At 51.6% G+C, this 22,364-nt stretch overlaps 1 protein-coding gene across 11 annotated transcripts; it reads left to right on the plus strand.

Annotated features, from left to right (window-relative positions):
- The first annotated feature begins 2,189 nt into the window (after positions 1-2,189).
- Positions 2,190-16,566, plus strand: TBATA (thymus, brain and testes associated). 11 transcript variants are annotated; one of them, XM_050803644.1, is made up of 11 exons: positions 2,190-2,306; positions 2,783-2,909; positions 4,377-4,524; positions 5,794-6,029; positions 8,087-8,236; positions 9,170-9,270; positions 10,479-10,664; positions 12,547-12,628; positions 13,453-13,597; positions 15,242-15,294; positions 16,353-16,566. In XM_050803644.1, exons 3-11 carry the CDS (start codon positions 4,484-4,486, stop codon positions 16,436-16,438), a joined length of 1,080 nt encoding a protein of 359 aa, XP_050659601.1. In that variant the 5' UTR covers positions 2,190-2,306; positions 2,783-2,909; positions 4,377-4,483; the 3' UTR covers positions 16,439-16,566. The 11 variants fall into 11 exon arrangements, 10 of the variants coding, with proteins under 10 accessions (XP_050659601.1, XP_050659604.1, XP_050659607.1 ...); XR_007728714.1 differs by having other exon boundaries at positions 2,211-2,306; positions 14,970-15,294; positions 16,353-16,410; XM_050803647.1 differs by having other exon boundaries at positions 2,211-2,306; positions 10,482-10,664.
- The last annotated feature ends 5,798 nt before the right edge of the window (positions 16,567-22,364 follow it).

Raw genomic sequence — 22,364 nt, forward strand, 5'->3', positions numbered from 1 at the left:
AGAAAATGATAAAGGAGAATTATCTTCATAACCTTGGGTAGGCAAAGATCTCTTAAGACACAAAACCCACTAACCATTAAGGACAAAATTGATAAATTGGGTTATGTTAAAATTAGGAATTATTTTTATCAAAAGACTGCATGTAGACACAGACAAGCAAGACACAAAGGAGAGAATATATTTGCAACACAAACAACTAAAGATTTCTCTGATCATTAATTTCCCCATCTATAGGATTACAGGAGTTAATATATCTAAGAGGCTGGCACAGTGCCTGGCACGTAGGGAGTGTTCCATGAAGTTTATATTGCTTCTGCTATAACTGAGTCATCCAGGCCAAGGACTGTACCTCAAATCACTCCCAGGCTGACAGATCTCTCTCCAGTTTTTGACACTCTACAAAGAAGTCAGAAGAGTTTCCTCAGCTCTTCTTTTACAAACCAGTGTTGAAGACACTTCCTGAGGAACACCTTCATCCCCCCCAGCTGCAGTCCCTATGCAGACTCCCATGCTAGATTGTAAATAACATAGTTGAAGCATTATAAGGCACCAGTGGGGAGGATGAGAGTGGGTTTTCATCTCAGATGAGTCAGCTCACGTGGTGGGAAATGCCCCAAGAGTGCTGAAAGCAGGAGGGAGAAGTAGCCTGTCACGGGGAAGAAAGCCTCTCTTCTCGCAAACGCTATATCATCTATCTTCACAGCTGCCAGCATGCCCAGAAGTAAGGAACAGGGGGTTTTCAGTATGATTTCAAAAGACTCACCTCGTTCCTGCAGAGACAGGCCCAGAAAAAGCCAGGGAACATCCTGACCTGCAGAAGGATGAGTGGGCATTTGGAGTAGGCCAAGACCCAGAGGCCAGCCCTCATGGGGCCACCACAGTGGTATGGATCCCCACCCCTTAGCCAGAAGGGCAAAACTTTTGAAGGACTTGGGTTTGCCTCTAGCTACCCACCTTCCTTTTCTTGCTCCCCAGAGAAGAGACACAGAGTCTGGAAGCCTCAGAGCACCAGTATGAAGCCAGGGGTGCTGACAGCAAAGGCCCTGGGAAAAGCCCACCCCATCATTCTGAGGGACAGCACCCGGCACTGTCTGCAAGCCTTCCCATAGTTTACAGAGCCTGTCTACACCCTTCCCAGCATCTGACCGAGTTACAGCCCTGTCGGCCAAGAACTATCCTTACCCCCATTTGACAGGTGTCCAAGTTGAGCCTCACAGAAATAAAGTGAACTATCCAAGATAGTTCTCAGATGAAGGACTCATCCCACTACCACCATCAACTTACCAGCAATAATGATGATTCTTATCCTTTTTGAGCATCTCTTGTGTGCCAGACATATGACTAAGGGCTTCACCTCCATTAGCTTGTCTTCAGAACAACCACAGAAGTAGGCGAGTATATCCTACTTTATAGACCCAGAGAAGGCAATAATAGTAAGAAATTATACTTGGGGCAGATACTGTTTGAAACACTTTAATATTTATCAACTCACTTAATGTTCTCAAACATCCTGTGAGAATAAGTCAATATAATCATCTCCATTTTAGAGACATGGGAACTAAGGCTCAGAGAAGGCGGGTGCATTGTCTGAGGCCACACAACAAGGAAGTAGCAGAATAGGGACTCGAAGCAAGGATTCTTCCCACTATTTTACATCTGTGGCATTCCAGGTGATTTACCCAAGGTAACAGGTTTATGGGATGTTGAAATCTGATTAGAGCACCTGTCCAAATGAAAGCCCAGAATCTTCCCACCCAGCTATCATGAAGAGAGAGGGACTGGGGTCCCTCTGGGTAACATGGTTTGTCACCTTTTCTCCTTCTAAGAGCCACCCCCCAGAGAATGAGTCCCCAGAACCAAGATGCGCGGAAGCTGACCCCTGTGTGGTGGGAGCAGGCCAGGTGGGCTGACAGAGCTGGGACGCAGCCCACCAACGTCCTCTGCCAGTGTTCCGCCTCCATCCGCTGCTCGCTGGCTAAAACCAGCCCCAGACTCTCCTTCTCTCCCTTGGCCCCCATTGAAAGTGTTGGATGGGAAGCAGCGAGGAAGTCAGGAGGGGCAGAAGGTCCTCAGCCCTTGTCTACCCTTCCAGGAGGGGGAGACTGGTGGGGGGTGTGGTAGAGGGGTGCTGGGCAGAGGTTCTGGAGTTGTGGGAAAGGGGTAACCTAGCAACCACTGAGCTCACTGTCACAAAGCAGGCAGACTTGCACACAGAACCCACAGCCTTCCCCTCAATTTGTCCTCTTGTTCCTTCCTGCTGGGACAGCAGGGCTTCTCGCACACATGCTGTAGCGGGCACTGCCTTGGTGAGTCCAGGGACCTCTTGGGAGAGGAGATGGACACTGGAGAGCCCAGAAGGGCAGAGGTAGAAAGGGAAGTTCTGTGGCTGGTTTGGTGGGAGCCCTCAGATCCCTCTGCCTGGCCGGCTGGAGCCCCAGGGACAGACAGCAGGGACAGAAAGCTCTGGACAAGGCAGGCTTGGCCTACTAGAGTCCCTGTCGGCCTCTCTACAGCTGCTGTGGATTATGACCCCCGATGGCTTATTAGATCAATTTAATGGATCATATCTAACATTTAAGAAATGAAACCAAAAATAGGGTGAAAATATCAGTGTGCATCATATGTAGTACTGATAAATATTGCTTCGGGATATTACTGTTTTAGTTTCACACACACATACAAACCCGTGTGTGAATTGGGTCATGACATAAAGAATTTCTTACTGTCATCACAGCCAAACACATTTGCAAGTCTCTGTTCTAAAGAGTACTTTTTCCCATAGGCAGGAGGATTTGGGGCTTCCAGATACCCTGTTCTCAAGATTGTAGCATCTAAGTACTCTAGAGCCCAGTCCCTGACATCAAGGATGTCTGGAGCTTCCTTTTAAGGAGAGAAAAGATCAGCAAACTGTGAGTCAGACTGCCCGGGCTCTGGTTCCTTCTGTGTGACCTCAGCAAGTCTCCCCTGCTTCCCCCATCTCAGACAACACCAACCCATCCCACTACCTGACGAAGGCTGGCATTGGGAGATCTCCGGGGTCCCTTGCAGATTCTGTGACTCTGAGGGTTAATTCTCAGAATGCACTAATGTCCTGTCCCAACCTCATCCCTAGCACTTTGGCTAGATATATATATTCAGGTCCATAGATTTAATCACAATTCTTGGTTTTGACACCTATCATCTTTCATCTATGTCATTTAATTAGTTTATTTAATAATATAATAAACACAAGCAAATACACCACCCAAACCAAGAACAAGAACATGACCACTAACACATCTCCTTACATGCGCTTCTCCTGCACACCTCCCCTCCCCGCCTTCCCTTGGAAATAGCCACTGTGTGAATTTCGTGCTTAGCATTTCCTTGTTTGATACTGTTGTTGCTGTTTTATCGCATGTTCATGATCATTTTGCTTTGCTTTTAAACTTTTATTTTTAGAAAGGATCTCAGGCTATGTGGTCCTCTGGAACTTGTGGTCCTCCAGAACACACATAAACTAAACCACTTATGAAAGAGAAATAATATGTTTTTAAACACATCATTTATACAGTTTAGCAGTTACTTTATATTATCCACACATTATATATAGTGGATGACAACAATTGTGTTCTTTCAAATGCATATATCTTGTTATACTGTAGCCTATTAATAGTAATTAATAAAAAACAAATTGAGTTAATAAGATTGCATAAATATAACATCCCAAAACCAAGAACTGTAAGGTTTCTCATACTGATTATAAGATTCATTCATGTTGTTACATGTAGCTGTGGCTCATTTATGGCTCATTTCTTTTCTTTTTTTTTTTTTTGAGACGGAGTCTCGCGCTGTCGCCCAGGCTGGAGTGCAGTGGCTGGATCTCAGCTCACTGCAAACTCTGCCTCCCAGGTTTACGCCATTCTCCTGCCTCAGCCTCCCGAGTAGCTGGGACTACAGGTGCCCGCCACCTCGCCCGGATAGTTTTTTTTTTTTTTTTTTTTTTTTTTTTTGTATTTTTTAGTAGAGACGGGGTTTCACCGTGTTAGCCAGGATGGTCTCGATCTCCTGACCTTGTGATCCGCCCGTCTCAGCCTCCCAAAGTGCTGGGATTACAGGCTTGAGCCACCGCGCCCGGCCAGCTCATTTATTTCCATAGCAGTAAAGTATCCCACTGTCTGAATGCACCAGAGCTTACTTATCCATTCTTCTGCCATCAGACATTTGGGTTGCCACTAGGATTTTGCTATTTTAAACGGTGTGTGTATGAATATTCTTACAAGTAGCCCCTGTTGTACATCTGTGAGAATTTCTCTTATGTCTGGGAAAGAAATTGCTGAGTGATACAGCATGCAAATGCTCAATTTTATAAGATGTTACCATTTCTCTCCCCAAAGTGCCTGTTCCTGTTTACACTTCCACCACCAGTTCGTGAGAGTTCCTGTTCTGCATCTTCAACACTAGTATTAAGTGCACTGGCCTTTAGTCTGTTAGAAAGCATATAATGGCTACAGATGTTCAATTGGCTGAATATCCACTGATGAGGTGAGGCTCCAAATGCCCACCCTGCTGACTGAGGAGGGCTTGGGGTAGGGCAGGGTGGAAGACAAAGGTGGCCTTGGGGGATCTCAACAGATTAGGAGTTCAAGAGAGGTGGTTCTTACTGAACTTCTGCGGCCAGTCAGCCAGACCCCCCAGTGGATCCTCAGGCCCAAGTTAGCCCAGGTAATGGGCTTTGCCCCTCCTGGGCAGGGGCCAGAAGCACTGAGCAGAGGAGTTCCAGGGGTTCTCAGCAGGTGATTTCCTCCGTCACTTGGGGGTAGAAGAGGACAGCTAACTGCAACTTTCAGAGAAGGTTTGCTTTATTTCTTTAAGCCCCAGATCCCTTAGAGGCAAATGGAGAATGGAACAGGAAACTCGGGCCAGGTCAGTGGTCCAGGGGCAGCACACCTTGCTTAGCACATCCAGAGTCCATCTGTACTCCAAAAGGACTCCCTTCAGCCAGGGCCACCGTGAGAAGGGCATGCAGACAGCGATCAGGCAGGTGGTCCCAGCAGGCCTCCAGTGGGGAGTGGGCCACCTTTGTTGATGTTGACCTTCCTCCAAGGGCAGATGCACAGCATCCTCAGGAAGGGGAGGGGTGTGGGGTAGAGGACAGAGCACCCGAGCTGGCTTGTCTCCAGCAAAGCAAAACAGAGCTTGAAGCTTCCCTCAGCGTCGCAGCCCCAGTAGCTGCTGCATCATCTCTTCCTTTCCTAGGAGGGACCCCCATGGGAACAGAACTTGCTGGTCTGGTCTGGCCTAAGCTTCAGCTCTGGCTTCTGGACGCTGAGTCTGAGCCAAGGCCGCTCCTGAGTGTGTGCGGGAGGATGGCAGCCTATAGCTGGCCTCTGGGCTGTCCATAGCCTGGCTTGGGGGAGGCCTTTGCTGGGACCAGCCCCATCCCCAGGGATGTATATAAGGTGACTTTGCTCCATCCTGGGTATTTTGATGAATAGGTGGGTCTGCAGCTTCTCTTTCTGGTTTCAGATATGGTCTCTGGGAAAAAACTGGGGTGCTGGAAGAGTCTGAGTTCCCTCAAATGGATGCTAGCTCCCTGATAAGGAAGACTAACCAGGACAGGATTGTACCAGTTAGGAAAGGACTCTAGGGGAGGCCTAGCTTTTGGTGCTATGGGGGTGGTGGTGAAACCCAGGAAACCAGATTTCAGAGCTCCTCAGGAAGGGGCTCTGTCATAAGCACTGAGCTCTGAGCCCAGGTGGGCCCACTGCCAGAGGAGGCTCCATTAGCCTCTCCCGAAACCTCTTCCTTCAGTCCAAAGGCTAAGCTGAAACCCGAGAAGAAGTCAGGACGCAAGCCAAGGAGCCCCGGGGACAGTCGGCCACAGAAAGAACTGGTGATCCCAGGGATTGTGGATTTCGAGCGGATCCGCCAGGCATTGAGGACCCCCAAGCCCCAAACTCCTGGCACCTACTGCTTTGGACGCCTCAGTCACCACTCCTTCTTCTCCCGGCACCACCCACACCCTCAGCATGTGACCCACATCCAAGGTAAGGCCCGGCTGGTTGGGGTGGAAACAGAGGGAGTATCACAAAATGGTCTTGAGAACTGGGAAGGAAGAATTGATGGCAGAGCCCGCTTCCAGGCTGGGGCCCAGAGAAGAGGGGGGCCAGGATCCCAGGGCTGCCAAGAACCCAGCCAGGACTGCACTTGGTGGGCAGGAGAGAAGCCCTCCAAGGGTGGGTGACAGGTTCCCTACAGGATTCCCCTGACTGCTGGGTTCTCCCATTTTACAAATCAGAGAAAGGGATAAGTTCTGTCCTGGAGCAGTGCTCTGTTCTCTAAGTCCTCTAACTTAGGCCATGTCAGCCACTCAGCCACCCAGCCAGCCATCAAATATTTCTTGAGTGTGAACTACGGGCTAGGCACTTTTCTAGGTCTTGGGGATACAACAGTGAACAAGACAGACATGGTGGCCGCCCTCCTGGACTGACCTCCAGTGGGGAGGGATGGGAGATGGGGAAGGTGTCAAGTGTCCAGGCTGCAGTGGGAAGATTGCTGTTTTTAAAAGGTGGTCACAGAAGACATGGCCATTAACAAGACATTTGAGCGAAGAACTACATAGGAACTGTGCACACAGCAGGGGGAAGGATGTCTCAGGCAGGTATATCAGCAAAAACAAAGGCCGGAAGGCAAGAGTGCTCCCACTCTGTTGGAGCAGCAGCAAGGAAGCAGGAGCTGGTCTGGCTGGAGTAAAGTAGGAGAGAAGAATGGAGAAGGCATCAGGGAGACAGTGGGCCCAAGTCAGCTAGGCATTTGGGCCACTATTGTCACCATTAAGCCACCTTCCTGAATCAACTGGAGCCCTTGGAAGGCTGAGAGCACGGAAGTGAGATGTTATAGCAAGGTCATCCTGGCCTCTGTCTTAACTGTGGCTTGGACCAGGGGCTAGAAGTGGAAGACTCCATGGCTCTATGCTGCAGATACGTGGAAGGTAAAGTCAGTAGGACTCGGTGATTGATTAAAAGTGGAGTGAGAGGAAGAGAAGAGGCAAGACTGACAGATTTTTGGCCTGAACACCTGGGAAACCGGAGTACATTGACTGAGACAGGGAAATCTGCAGAAAGGCCAGTGCAGGCTGGCGGGGAGTCAGGGGTTTGGTCTTGGATGTGGGAGATGGGTGACGTGAGATGCTTTCTAGACCTCTAGGTGGAGGTGCAGGGGTGCAGTCGGATCTGGAGTTCATGGCAGAGACACAGACGTGAGAGTCATTCGAGAGGGGGTGTTTTAAGTGGCGGGCCTGGGTAGGATCACCAAGGAGTCCCTGTAGGTACAGGAGAGAAAAACCTGGGGATAGGTCCCTGGGGACCCCAAGATTAAGAGGTTGAGAAGATGAGAAGTCAGCAGGGGAGATGAGGAGAGGTAGTGAGCCGGAACAAGAGCGAGGGGTCCTGGCACCAAAAGGGAAGTGTTTCAGGGAGGGGCGAGCAGCCCTGCTAGGTCCTCACCAGGCCGGTCTTCAAGCCTCACTATCAATACTGATATAATAATCACCCAGGGTTAGCCAGAAGGGTCCTCATGTGTAAATGGCCTCCACTACCTCCAGGCTGCCCTGCATGCAGCCTTGCACAGGCTGACTGATAGCAGTTTTCTGTAGAGGGTGTGGCTCAATCTCTTTCCCTGTGATGTGAGCCCGGGCCTCGCCCATCACGAACTGTGACTTAATGCCCTTGCCCCAGCATTCTCATCTTTAAGCTGCCTACCTACCCCTGTGTACTCACATCAGCAGTTTGTTGCCCTGTCATAGGAAATCAGAAGATCCTCGGGACTGGGGGCCCAGGAAGCCTAAGTTCTTGTCTCACCTCTGCCCAACTCACAGTGTGGCCCTGAACAGGCCCTTCCCCTGTCCATTCTAAGTTCCCCCTGTGGGTGAGGTGGTCTCTGGTCTAGGTGGTTGCAAGGCCCTCCCAGCTCTGATAATCTATCAGCCTGTGGTTACTGGAAGAGGTGGAGCTGGAATCACCCTGCCCTTCAGCCTCTTCCCAGCCTCCTGGAACTCTTAAGATCCACCTAAGCCTCCCTTCCCACAGCCTCTAACCCTTTGCAGATCTCACCGGGAAGCCTGTTTGTGTCGTCAGGGACTCTCCAGCCCCCTTGCCTGAGTCAACTGTCTTTTCCGGCTGTCAAATGGGGATGCCAACCGTCTCTGCCCCCATTGGAGACCCACAGTCTAATCGGAACCCCCAGCTTTCTTCTGGTGGGTACTTGGACCATACCTCCCTCTACCCTGGGGCTCATGCCTCTCCCCAAGGCTGCCTCCCTTGGGTGGGTGCCCAGAAGGAAAGGGCCATCGCTCTTAGGTCAGTGAGGTCTGTTGAGGGAACCCACTTTTTCTCCCCTTTCCTTGGATAGCCTAATCTCTGCATTACTCCCCACCCAGCAAGTCCTAGCCAGCAGAAATGCACCCCTGCTTGGATTTGAGGTGCTTGAGGAGTAATAACACGCAGAGGGCAAGCAGATGTTGAGCCTGCAGTCGTGTGACTGGCAGCTGTAGGCCAGAATGCTATAGAAAATATTTAGTAACTGGTGTGCTCAGGCATTCGCCAACCAGAACGATCAGCCACAGTGCTGGCTTGGCGTTCCAGAGGTCTCCGCTCTGCCCAGCGTTATCCTTTCCTTGACTGAGGTACTGGAAGCCAGTTTGGTGGGGACAGGGGAGAGATCCTGGAGAAGGGACTGGGGCTGCCGGTGTAGGGCAGACAGACTTGGAAGGCTGGCTGCAGCTCTCTTTGCCACCCTCTCCAGGGATTAGTTCGATTTCTTAGTAACAGGCCCGTTCCTATCTCCTCAGCTTCAGTCTTGGCCTCAGGGACCTAAAAGAGACCAAACTAGATGAAACCATGTGCATCTTGGCACAGGTAACCAAATGTTCTCCAGCATCCTCTAGAAATGCACAGGCTAGGACATCCACATCAGCCCTTGCTAGAAGGAAAGCAACGTCCCATCCCCACACCCCACCCACTGCCACAACCACCACCCATGGTGTGAATCCAGAGCCTTCTCCCTCCAGGGCACCGCCTGCCCCTTTCCCTTTAAGATCCAGGCAGGGAGGCCAGGAAGGAGAGCAGACTCCTCTACCAAGGCCTGGTGGCACAGGGAGGGGAGGAGGGCCTCTGACTTCCGTTGGCAGGACCTTGTCCCCTCCTCCCAGAAGCCTGGAAGAAGGAGTTAAAGGACCTGGCTTCCCGGGTGGCCTTCTTCACCAAGGAGGATGAGCTGAAGAAGAAAGAGGTGGGTGTGGAACACAGGAGCTAGTCTGGGAAGAGGTGAAACGGATCCTTCTCTGAGTAACGAGATCCCTCCCGAGTCAGTTCAGCCTACCAGAGGTGGGGTAGGGGGCACTGATTCTTACAAACATCAGGGGAAAGGTCACAGTGAGGGAGAGAGCACACCTAGGTGGAGAAATCCAAGCAGGGGTTTTAGGACAGGCAGCACTTGGGGGCCTGCGATATCTAAGTGAGATGTTCACAAGGGGACTGAGGAGTTCCGAGCAGAGGCACCTAGCACAGCAGCTCAAAAGCTGGCAAATGCAGGGCACCGTCAGAAACCAGGCTGTAAGTGGGCAGCAATGGGAAAGGTGGCAGGGGCGGGGTGCAGACTTTGAATGTAGGGAGGAGCAGCTTGTTCTTAATCTCCAAACTTTTTCATATCTAATCACATAAGGAGCAGAGAATCTCAGAAGGTTTTCAAACATGATAGAGGTGACCCCATGGGTGCCATTTGATGATAAAACAGTAAACTCACCTGAGAGGCAGCTCGAAGGTGACTGGAATTGCTCTTAGGACAGTCTGGTCCTGCCCCTTGTCTTGGGCAACCAGAGTGGGCAGGCAGAGGCCCGGCTTCTCATTCCTGCTCACAGCTACTCACTGCAGCACTCAGGACAACTCAGCTAAGCTGTCTGCGTCTCTGTTTTCCTATCTTTAAAATGGGGGGAAGGATACTACCAGTCTTAACTGGAATTGCAAGAGCAGGAGGCCCCAGGCCCCAGGCCTCTCTGGGACAGACCTGGGGGCAGCTGAGCTGGGAATTAAGGTAGGCGGTGGGCCCTTGGTGCAGGATGCTGTTTTCAAATCTCTGATGGCTATGGGGAGGAGCCGCAGGGAGGACCTGCCTGGGAGGAAGAATGAGAACCACCTGTTCTCATTTTTACTGAGTTCAGGAGGAAGAGCTTTTGCTAGTTTGAGCATGATAGCTGATAGTGGAAGGGCCGACTGCCAGAGAGTGGGCTGGGGATGCCCAAGGAGGGGGTGTAAGGCAGGTGGCAGGGAGTGAGTGGCAGAGCTGGATGATACCCTAGGACCCTGGCAATGCTGTGATGCTGGGATTTGGAGGGCAAAGTGCCCTGGGATTGTGACCCGGCATCCTGCTCCTCTCTTTCCCTCGGCCCTCTTCCTCCCCTCTTGCTGACTGCCTGGAGTCTCTGGCCACTTTTGTCTCAGCAGAAGGAGGAGGAGGAGGAGCCTCTGCGGGAGCAGGGCGCAAAGTACTCAGCGGAGACTGGGAGGCTCATCCCCGCTTCCACTCGGGCTGTTGGCCGCCGCAGATCCCACCAGGGCCAGCAGAGTCAGTCTTCCAGCAGAGATAAAGGAGTCCAGGCCTTCCCCCTTCAGGATCAGGAGCTGCTGGTGAGGACCCAGTTCTGCTCCCAGGCTCCTGGCTCTCCACATTAGGAGTCCTACAAACCGCTTTAGGGCAAGGCCCCTCCCAGGGTTACTGATGCCTAGGACTGTTAAGACCAGAAAACTCCAGCCCTGGGGAGCCAGCAGCCAGGGCTATGACCCTCTGCTGCCTCTGGGTTTCCATGTGAGTCCTTGCCCCTCCCTGGGCCCTAGTTCTGTGATCTAGCCACTGGAAGCACGAACGCATTGCTATCGAGGGTCCCTTCCTGCTGTGGCATTTGCTGAGTTAGTGAAGGGAGCTGCAATGGTGGGTTGAAGAAGGAGGTCCTGCCCACCACAGCAGGCCACACCCCACAGCCTGCACGGCTACGCCCAGCCTAGTGTCCACACTCAGAGAGGAACCTGGCTTGCACTTCAGTAAGCACAGAGCCCACCATGCTCATGTTTCCCCAGCAAGGCCTGAGATGAGTCCATGCCTCATCCCAGTGGGTGAAGGCATCAGAGGTCCCTGTGAAAATGCATGGATGTCCTCCAAGAAAGGCCAGAGGTAGAGCCAGCCTCCTGCCACCTTCGTTGTGACCAGCGCTGTCAGGCACACACTCCCTCTGAAACCTTGCCACAGTGCAGCAAAGTGGATAGAGCAGACAGGGCCTGGCACCCCCATGCCACGGATGGGGAGGCTGAGGCCCTGCCAAGTGATAGTCCATGGGCCAGGTCCCCTGAGACGGAGCAGCATAGCCAGGACTAAGGTGCTTTCTCCACCATAGGGCATCCTCACCTCGCCTGGAATTAGGTTCTCGGGTCCTGTGGGGAGGGGGCACAGGGCAGGTAAGTTGGATATGGAGAATGGAGAAGGGCGCAGGGGCAGGTCAGGGTGGGTTAGCACAGCGGGTGGGCATCTGGGGGCGAGGGTGGGCCCCTAAGCAGGCAGAGGCCTGGAGAGAGGCCCAGCCCAGATTCCGCTCTGCTGAGGATGAGGCCGACCTGCTGGGGACCAACAGGCCCCTCCAGGTCCTGGGATGACTGACCACCAAGAGCTGAGGGGGCCTCACTTTCCTAGGACTCCAGGGCTTCCACCTTTCACCTCGGGCCCCAACTCCAGCCTGCCACAGCCACAGCCACCAGCAGCAGTCTGGCCTAGGGAGCCCCCATAGCCCATCCGAGACAGAGCTGGATCTTTTCCTGATGCTAACTGACTGGGGAACGCAGGGGAAAATGAGCCCAGAGGTAGCAAAGATGTCAAAGGCTGAGGATGCAGCAAGGAGCCAAGCATGCCCACAGCTCTGCAGGAGGGAGCCCGGTGCTGAGCAGTTTGCAGAACTGGCCTGTGCTGCCCCTCAGGCTGCTCTCTGGGCTTCCCTCACCCCTTTTCCAACATCCCCAGACTCTGGGACTTTTGGGGTGTGGCATACCGTGGGGTTCCTGAAATCCCCACACAAAGGCCCTGGGCATGTGGGATTTGGTGTGTCTCTGAGGAGCTGACTGGCCAGCTCTGACCTTGGGCTTCCCAGTGAGGGGCCCTAGGGAATAACCAGCCAAGCAGGCTTCAGGGATGTGGGGTCCACAGAGCCTTCCGCTGAGGCCGCGTTCTACCACCAGCTTCCTGCTAGCATCCCCTCTCAGGGCCTCGGATTCTCCACCTGTCCAGGAGGAAGATCCTTAACCTGGACAGAAAAGCCCTCTGTTAAGTCGTGAGAGAAAGCCCTCTGTTAAGTGCAAAGGCCAATGTGGAGGAAAGGCATGGACCTTGTAGGAGCAAGTTCAGCCCAGTAGACACCTCTGAGAGCCCACTTTGGGGAAAGGGTCCCCTTGGTGCCCTCCAAACCTACATGTGCCTGTACTCCGTGCCTGTACTCCTGGCTGGAATGTGCTGGCCTCCTGCCCACAGGTTCTGGAGCTCCTGTGTCAGATCCTGGAAACAGACTCGCTAAGCGCGATCCAGTTCTGGCTGCTCTACGCTCCGCCCAAGGGTGAGGACACAGCCCCGCAGTGCTGTCTCAGTGGAGGCTGCCAAGGTCCTGCCCTTGATCTCTGGTTCTACAGTACTCAAATGTCACTCAGCTCCTACCCTGGAGGGGGCCTTCCACGGAGCCTTCTCTAGTTGGTTAGCCCCAAACTAACCCTTCCCAGCTGGACAGCATCTCTGCTTCCTCCTCCCCAGTTCCTCAGCAGGATTTCCTTACCCCTGCTCCTTACCTCAGCTCCTCTTTCACACTGACCCCAGGCCTAGACACCGGGGAGGAAAAAATCCAAAGACTGTACTTAGCAGACACAGCCCCTCACACATTGCAGTGGGAGACCCACACATACGGGTGCAAGTGCACACACATAGGGCTACACACGTGTATACACATAAACACATGAATACACACATGGACACACTGGGACAGTGGGTGGGGGGTGCATCTGAGTAGAAGGGTGAGGAGTGATGAGAACCAGGAAGCTAATTGGAGAAGACTTCCTGGACAGGAGAGTGCAGGAGAAGGAGGAGGAGGAAAGCACGTCCCCAGCAGACTTCCCAGCGTGGGCCTGGGGATATGGTGGGCAGGAGGGCCAGCTAGGGCCGAGGACAAGGCATACACATCCTCATGTGGCAGGACAGGGATGTGAAAGGGCTAGGGGCTCTGCACACACGGGCCAGGGGAGAAGAGGGAGCTCTCCCGAGGGGACCCGAGGGCAGAAGGTGGGATGCTTAGAGAAAGCTGCCCTGGATGGAGGCCCTGCTTCTGGCCCCACCACAGGGGCAGGAAGCAGGCTGGGGGCTGAGGACTCTGCCCCCGGGTTGTGCTTTCAGAAAAAGACCTTGCTCTGGGACTCCTGCAGACAGCAGTGGCTCAGCTCCTTCCCCAGCCCCTAGTCTCCATCCCTACAGAAAAGCTCCTAAACCAGCTCCAAGATGTGCACCAACCTCCTCAAGAGAAGCAAGAGCCACCCTGCAGGTGGGCCCCCACCCCGCCCCTGCCCTTCTGCAGCCTTCTGTCCTCCCAGGTGAGGCCAGTGGGACCTAGAGAAGGGAGCCTGGCACTGGCCAGGGCCTGGGCTGACAGTCTGTCCTGGAGGCAGAGGCTCAGCCCCTCCCCCAGGGACCTTCCAGTGCTGCCCAAGCTGCTTCAAGGCCGACACAGCCAGACCAGCCCCCAAACTGCCAGGGGTGGGGAGACCCCAAGGGGGCCACTAGTGTCAGTTTTAACCAGATAGGGCTGGTCTAGCCACACCTAGTCCTTCAGAAGCTCTTTGGTCTATGGGAAGACATGAGTGGAGACAAAATGCTAACACAAGGCAGTGCTTTTATACTAGTACTAAGTGCCATGGTGGCTGGAAGAGAAAGATTAATTACAAACTGGAGGAGGCCTCACAAAGCAGGTGAGTGGAGCCTGAGAGTCAGCAAGGCCACACTGAGCAGCAATAAGTTTGCCTGACACTGCTGGGTGTTCCACGTTTTTCTAGTCCATCCAACAACCCACTGAGGCAGTATTAGCTCCATTTTACAGATGGGAAAACTGAGGCTCAGGAACAATAGAATGGCCTTCCCAAAGTAACCTGACTGGTCAGCAGAAGGGCTGGGATTCAGACTCGAACCCGACTGACTCCCAAGGCCAGCAGCCCTCAGAGTTGCCCTGGGAGCTTGTTAAAAATGCAGACCCCTAAAGATTCTAACGTAGCAGGCTGGGGTGAAGCAGGGGGGCCTGTATTTTCAACAGTCACCTGAGTGTTTCCAACAGAGTTTGGGAAACACTGATAGGAGGGGTAGGATTTGATTGAGTAAATGAAAGCGTGGGAAAAGGTCATCCTGGGAAGTGGGACCAGCCGGGGCGAAGGCATGGAAGTCAAGAAGGTATACAATTGGGGAATGCCAAGTTTGGGGTGTCTGGAGCATGGGTGGGCTTGCTGAGAAGAAGCAAGGGTAGGGGTGGACTGAGGTTTCTTGAAGGCATGGGTTCTTGCATGGCCTTGGACTTGGCGTTCCCTTCCACTCTGAGAGAGCAGAGGAGGAACGGCATAGTGAGGAAGACAGGCTCCACTGTGACCTTGGGCAAACCACCTCCCGGCTGCGATCGTCGGCTTCATCCATCTCTCAGAAGCCCCCTCCCAGAGTTGTAGGGAGGGAAAATAACATCAGGCACATAAAGAGGCAGGGGGAGATGTAAAGCCCAATACAAGACAAAAGAGCATCTTTCATACTTTTAATTCATTCGAGACGCAGGGTTCTTGTCTTGCCCACTCAAAGGGAAGTCCACAAGGAAACCAGTGGAGCGAGTGAGTGAGGGCTAGGGGAAGGGCTGGTGCAGAGTCCATGCCTTATTGTTCCAGGGACAGGAGGGCCTTGCTTCCCAGTGGAACTAACTGCAGACAGCAGGGCCGCAGTTGTCTGGGTCTGGCCTGGGGTGACACAGGAAGGCCACCTGGGTGCTAGCCATGGACAGATGTTTTCTGGTCCTCCAGGAGGGGTGACTCTTGCCTCTCTCTGGAGCAGACAGCTGACTGCACCTGCACCACCTCCCCACCTCCCTGTCTCCCCTGCCACCTGTGGGGTCAGGTTTCCAGCATGACCTTCCCAGCCCTTTCTTTGTATTTGGTCACAGTCAATCCCCGAAGAAAACGAAGATGTCACCTTTTTCAAAAAGCGAAAAACCAGGTAAGATTCCAAGTAGTGGGTCATTCGGGGGGCTCACCAAGGCCCACTCTGGCTGGATTTCTCAGGGGATTCCAGTCAACTTGGAGATGAGTCCCTGCCCAAGAAAGCTGCTCATTTCCTCTATTCATTCACTTATTCATATTCATTCATTAACAAATATTTATTGAGCACCCACGATGTGCTCAGCTCTGGGGATCATTGAAGAGGAATTCAGACAAGTTCCTGCTGTCACGGAACTTACATCCCAGCAAGGAGGAATACAGACAACAAATTAAAACACCTGGGGAGGAGTGGCAACAGATACTGTAAGGAGAATAACAGGGCTCTGTGGTCAGTAGTGAGACGGACTGGCAGGTGGGGAGAGGGCTCCTAGAGCTGAACGGCAGGAAAGATACAGCTCTGCCCAAGTCTAGGAAGAGCCAACCAGCAAAGCTCCCACCTCTTGGTGTGCTGGTGGAAAAGCAAGCAGACCATGGTGGCTGGGGCCTTCTGGGTGAGGGACAGTGGTAAGGAAGGGATGAGACAGGTGGGAGGAGCTGGCCTGCGGTAAAGGCCAGGTGTGTGCATGGGTGCATAAGGGTTATGAGCAGGGTGCGCTTGCCCCCTCTGGCTACTGTGTGCAGCATGGACTATGGGGGACAAGAATAGGTGAGGGAGACCAGGAGAGGCTGCTGCAGTCATCCCAGTGCCTTAGACTAGAGTAGGGGGCAGGGGTGGCAGCAGGCTGGAGGGGAGAGAAGAGGAAACACATCCTCAATGTATATTATTCTCCCTGATTAGACCATCAAGAGTCCAGAGTGCCTGGCAGAGAGGCACAGAGTAGGCATCTCATTGATATTTGCTACTTGGATGTTGAAAGAAGAGAGGTTGGATTCCATTCGCTCCATTCCTCTCAGGTTGAATTCCCTCCTCAGTCACCAGCAGAGCTGAGAGCAGAAGCTGGGCATGACCCAGGCCTTCCCCCTCAGCACTCACACATCCACACATCCACCTGCAGCTCCCAGGTGGGGGCCCCGCCTTCCCGGTCCTCTCCTGCCTGCTGTCTCTCCTCCCACTAGAGTACATTGGAGAAGCTCAAGTCCTCCGGATGCATTCAAGCCAGAACACAGAGGAGAAGACATCGAAGCCGAGGGCAGAGAGCTGAGGAGCCCTAAGACCTTCCCCTGTCTTGCTCAAGAGCAGCCCTAAGGGGTGTTTCTGTCTCCACCACCTTCATAGCAGTACCTGATTCCCTACCATTAAAAGTCTAATGAATAAAACCTGTCTTCCCTGGGAAAAGACAGTTCTGCTTTCCTAGCAGTGGGAGGCCTGTGCTTAGGGTCACTGATTCCAGGAGAGAGATGGGCTGCAGGCAACCATCCCCACTCCCCACTCCCATGGGAAAGCCCAAGTGCTACCTCCACTTGGGGCTTCCCTGGTTCTTTTATGTTCTAGAGAACTGAAGGGCAGATGGCAGTTGGGGCACCCTGAGAAAGGGGCTCTGCCCCTCCTGGAGCTAAGACACACAGGACTCTGGGTAGGATAGAGCAGAGGTCGGGGAACATGCAGGCCTCCTTAGAATGATCACTGTTGCCAATTATTGAGTTATGTTTTTGTGTGTGCTGGCCACAGAGGTAGCGACTTAGGTAAAAGCTGGTGATGAGCACATATGTGCTTTATATGCAGTACATATCTACATACATGCAGGTCAAACAACTTGTCTGAAGTCCTACAGTTAACTAGTGGCAGAGCCAGGATCCAAAGCCTGAATGTCTGGCTCCAGAATCCCTGCTCCTAAAAACTGCATTCTGGCTGGGTACGGTGGCTCACGCCTATAATCCCAGGACTTTGGGAGGCTGAGGTGGGCGGATCACCTGAGGTCAGCAGTTCAAAACAAACCTGACCAACATGGCGAAACACCATCTCTACTAAAAATACAAAAAGTATCCAGGCATGGTAGTGGATGCTTGTAATCCCAGCTACTCAGGAGGCTGAGGCAGGAGAATCACTTGAACCTGAGTGACAGAGGTTGCAGCGAGCCAAGATCATGCCAGTGCACTCCAGCTTGGACAACAGAGCAAGACTCCGTCTCAGAATTCAAAACAAAACAAAACTGTATTCTACTGCCTTACCCATCCTAGCCAAAAGCTGTGGTTACATTTCTGAAATCATAAGATCTAGAGAAGACTCTCTGGGAAGTCCAAATGTCTTCCATGACATTTCTGCAAATTCCCTGGAAAATTGGGGTGGGAGGAGGCATTGAGGATTTACAAGGTCATGGTCCCCTGTGGCTCTGAGCTGCTATTTTACTGGCTTAGATCATGAAGTAAGTGGACTTAGTTCCATGGATTGTGGCTACATTCTATTCTTGGCAACACTACCCTACCTTACATTCACTCAGATGGATTCCGTACCTCTGGGTTTTCCCAAATACTCCATTCACACAAAACTTTTCTGTGCAGCAGGCTTCAATCAAGATTAGTGGATGGATAGGGATTTGCTGTTAAGTAAACAGCTTCACGTTCAACATTAAGCCACCTTGTTTTTAAAGGCCCTCGCCCCTCTTCTACCGGGGTTGTCTCCCCAGTGGCAGTGCATGTAAGAATGTTGTGGCCATGTTCAGGACAGTCTCTAGGCCCTGCTCCCCAGGGTGCTCCCTGTCCTCTTGGGTATCCGAGTGATTTCTCATTGGGTTCAGGATGCCATGGCCACTTCCTAGTCACTCCTAAGTTTTCTGTGTCTCCAGGCCCTGGAGATTCTCTTCTCCCTTTCCCTTGATTCTCTCCCTGAAGTATGGAGACAGATTTTCCCTTTCATCTTTTCTCTGAAGGCTCTAGGTCCTACTTGGGACCCCATCTCCTTAGCCATGGAGGTAGCCCTTGTTCTTGGCTGTCCAGGAATGTGAAACCTAGCACTGTCCAACCAGAACCCCCCATCCCTTCGCACAGTGAAGCAACCTCATTGTCTAGGGTGATTCCTAAGGTTTGTTGTCTCACAGCCAAGGAAATCAAGGACACGGACATACAAAGAATGAGGTTAAGAGTGGAAGTTTTAATAGGTGAAAGGAAGAGAAGAGCTCTCTGCTGCAGACAGGGGTCCCAGAGAAATGGGTTGCTTGTTCCATGGTGAAATGCAGGGGGGTTTATAGATGAGGTTGAGGAGGTGGTGTCTGATTTACACAGAGTGGGAAAGATTGGTTGGACCATGTGTGCCTTTGCATAGGGCACGAAAAACTGGTTAGGGCTAGGTGTGCCACTTGCATAAGGTGATAATTTCTGGCCACCCTCACCCTAATCTTTTATTACACAGGACTCTGCCTGGCCTGTGCCATGTTGCCCATTCCTTTACTGTACACATGATAACAAAAAAAAGGGAAGTTGGAGCCTCCATGTTGGACATGCCTGGCTCCCAGGTAGTCCTTTTCTATTGGCACAGCTGCCAGCATTCCCCTGTACAAGCTTGCAGCTCGATTTTTCAGGCTGCTCTTTGTTAGAAAAAAAAATTTATTGGGCTGTTTTTTATTAAAAGGGAAGCTCTGCCGAGGATTCTTTTGCCCTCACTATCAGCCTAAATAATTTCTTTCCACCTCCTGTATTAACAGGACTGGTCAGGGGTAGGATAAGCATGTAACCCAAGCTGGGCCAATCACATTCTGTCCTTGGAAATGTTTTTTGTGGGGGAAGGAAGGTTGGAGTTTCAGAGGATTCCATCATTGTTCCATGGGGACAAAGTCCTGGATATAGTCGCACTCAAGGCTCCTGATTCTTCTCCACCCTTCCCCATATGTGAAGCAATGAAATTCCTTCTCCATCCAATAGTTGATTTTTATGTGTATTTTTCTACATAAAATTTACCATCGTAAATACACAGTTCAGTGGCATTAAGTACATTCACATCACTGTGCCACCATCACTCCCATCTGTCCACAGAACTCTTCATCTTGCAAAGCTAACACTATGCCCATTAAACAATAACTCCCCATTCTCTCCTCTTCCAGTCCCTGGCAACACCATTTTACACTCTGCCTCTATGGAATTGACTGCTCTAGATAGCTCACTTAAGTAGAATCATACAGTATTTGTCCTTCTGTGACTGGCTGATTTCATTTAGTATAATGTCCTCACTATTCAGCCATCTTGCAGTATATGTTAGAATTTCCCTCCTATGAGCCTGTAAAATCAAAAGTGAGTTAGTTACTTCCAAGATACAATGGAAGTACAGGCAGTGGGTAAATGCTTCCATTCCAAATGGGAGAAATTGGTCAAAACAAAGATGCACAGGCCCCCATGCAAGTCTGAAACCCAGAAGGGCAGTCATTAAATCTTAGAACTCCAAAATAATCTCCTTTGACTCCATGTCTCACATTTAGGCTACACTGAGACAAGAAGTGGGCTTCTAAGTCATTGGGCAGATCCACCCCTGTGGCTCTGCCAGGTACAGCCCACTTGGCTGTTTTCACAGGCTGGCATTGAGTGCCTGCAGCTTTTCCAGGCACGTGGCACAAGCCATCAGTGAATCTACCATTCTGGGGTCTGGAGGACGGTGCCCTCTTCTCACAGCTCCACTAGGCAGTGCCCCAGTAAGGACTCTGTGTGGGGACTCCAATACCACATTTCCCCTCTGCACTGCCCTAGTACAGGTTATCCATGAGGGCTGTGCCCCTGCAGCAGACTTCTGCCTGGACATCCAGGCGTTTCCATACATCCTCTTAAATCTAGGCAGAGACTCCCAAGCCTCAACTCTTGCCCTCTGTGCACCTGCTGGGCCAATACCACATGAAAGCCACCAAGGCTTCTTATGGCTTGCACCCACTGGAGCAGCAGCCTGAGATGCATTTGGGGACCTTAGTCATGGCTGGAGCTGGAGTGACTGGGACTCAGGGTGCCATGTCCTGAGGCTACACAAGGCAGTGGGGCCCTTGGCCTAGCCCATGAAACCATTTTACCTCCTAAGCCTCCAGGCCTATGATGGGAGGGGCTGCCATGAAGGCCTCTGAAACTCCCTCCACACATCTTCCCCATTGTCTTGGCTATTAACACTTGGCTCCTCTACTTATGCAAATTTCTGCAGCTGGCTTGAATTTTTCCCAAGAAAGTGGGTCTTTCTACCACACGGTCAGGTTACAAATTTTTCAAACTGCTATGCTCTGCTTTCCTTTCAAATGTGAGTTCCAATTTCAGACCATATATTGGTGAATGCATATGAGTATATGCTGTTAGAAGTAGCCAGGATACCTCTGGAATGCTGCTACTTAGAAATTTCTTCCACCAGATATCCTAAATCATCTGTGTCAAGTTCAAAGTTCCACAGACTTCTAGAGCAGGAGCACAATACTCCCCGTCTCTTTGCTAAAGCCTAGCAAGAGTGACCTTTACTACAGTTCCCAATAAATTTCTCATCTCCATCTGAGACCTCCTCAGCCTGAAATTCACTGTCCATATCACTATCAGCATTTTGGTCACAACATTCAACAAGTGTCTAGGAAGTTCCAAACATTCCCACATCTTCCAGTCTTCTTCTGATCCCTTCAAACTGTTCCAGCCTCTTCCTGTTACCCAGTTCCAAAGTTGCTTCCACATTTTCAGTTATCTTTATAGCAATGCCTCATTTCTCTGGTACCAGTTTTCTGTATTAGTCCATTCTCACTTTGCTATAAAGAACTAACTGAGACTGGGTAATTCATAAAGAAAAGAGGTTTAATTGGCTCACGGTTCCACAGGGTACAGGAAGTTTATGGAACTGGGGGATTTGGTTAAATAAATGGTCATCTAGCCATACTGTGGGGTACTGTGCAGTCATTAAAAAAGATGTGGCTGGGCATGGTGGCTCATGCCTGTAATCCCAGAACTTTGGGAGGCTGAGGTGGGCGGATCACCTGAGGTTGGGAGTTCAAGACCAGCCTAACCAACATGGAGAAACGCCATCTTTACTAAAAATACAAAATTAGCCAGGAGTGGTGGCACATGCCTGTAATCCCAGCTACTCGGGGAGGCTGAGGCAGGAGAATCGCTTGAACCTGGGAGGTGGAGGTTGCAGTGAGCCGAGATCCAGCCTGGGCAACAAGAGGGAAGCTCCATCTCAAAAAAAAAAAAAAAAAAAAAAAACGTAGTTCAACGTAGTTCACTGTGGAAAGGTGTTCGTATTATATTGTTGTAGGGGTGGTAGAAGCGGGAGCAGATCCCAGATGATGTGTATGCATATAGTATTAATAATATCCACCCAGTGTGTGTGTGTGTGTGTGTGTATAGACACGCACAATCTTGCACATGCACACATCTGGAATGGATAGCCAAATTATTAACAGTGGTTATTGCTAGGTAGAATTATAGATTTTTTTTCTCAGATTGTAAAATTTTTCAATAATGAGCATATATTTCTTGCATAAGTTTTTAAAGGAGAAGATTTGTGGTGTAGGCCCCAGAGATTTCTAATCCATGGCAGCTGGGTCCCTGGGACTGCCCCAGCTACATTTCCACCGCTTCTTGCTCTTTCCCTCCTCCCCCACACCCCTACCTTCCCCCAAGCCTTCAGTCTCCTGAAGCCAGGTAGGGAGCAGGGGCTCTTTGGAAGAGCCCACAGAGTTCCAGGTCAGATGGTCCAGGCTCTGTGCCTTCCTCTCTTCCCCTGCCTGCTGTGTCATTTCAGGTGGAAGGCCTGGAGGTTCACCAGGAGGGTAAATCAAGAGAGGGCCCAGAGGCCAGTCTATTTTCCAGGAACATGACGAGGCTCCAATTGCGCCTCTTCTCCTCTGGAGGAATGGGAAGGTAAGTCTCCTGCTCTCCCTGAATCCTGGCCATCCCCCGATCCCTTCCCCTCCAGGAGCTTTCATGCCTTACTAGCCCAAATGAAGTCATAGGCTGGAACCTCAAGGAGGCCATCTGGACACAGAGGACAGCCATGGTGAGGACTTCCCAGGCTCTTTGGACAAGAGGGTAAGGAGGACTCTGTGCAGCACTGTCCCTGCTGACCCCAAGGGCAAGGAGATGCTGGAACTTCAGGGGGCTTCCTCCAAAATGACAGGTGTGCTGGCCCCTGGCTATGGTTTGAGGAAGCTTGGCAGACCAGGGCAAGGGCTCTGGAAGCCAGTGGGG

This window comes from Macaca thibetana, chromosome 9 (assembly GCF_024542745.1).
Source record: "Macaca thibetana thibetana isolate TM-01 chromosome 9, ASM2454274v1, whole genome shotgun sequence".
Taxonomy (NCBI): domain Eukaryota; kingdom Metazoa; phylum Chordata; class Mammalia; order Primates; family Cercopithecidae; genus Macaca; species Macaca thibetana.

Excerpts from the sequence above, each read along its gene's own strand:
- TBATA (XM_050803644.1), top strand. The coding sequence starts at position 4,484 with ATGGCTACAGATGTTCAATTGGCTGAATATCCACTGATGAG. Across the intron at positions 4,525-5,793 it reads GCTGAATATCCACTGATGAG|TCCAAAGGCTAAGCTGAAAC; the intron begins GTGAGGCTCCAA and ends CTCTTCCTTCAG. Across the intron at positions 10,665-12,546 it reads TTCAGGATCAGGAGCTGCTG|GTTCTGGAGCTCCTGTGTCA; the intron begins GTGAGGACCCAG and ends TCCTGCCCACAG.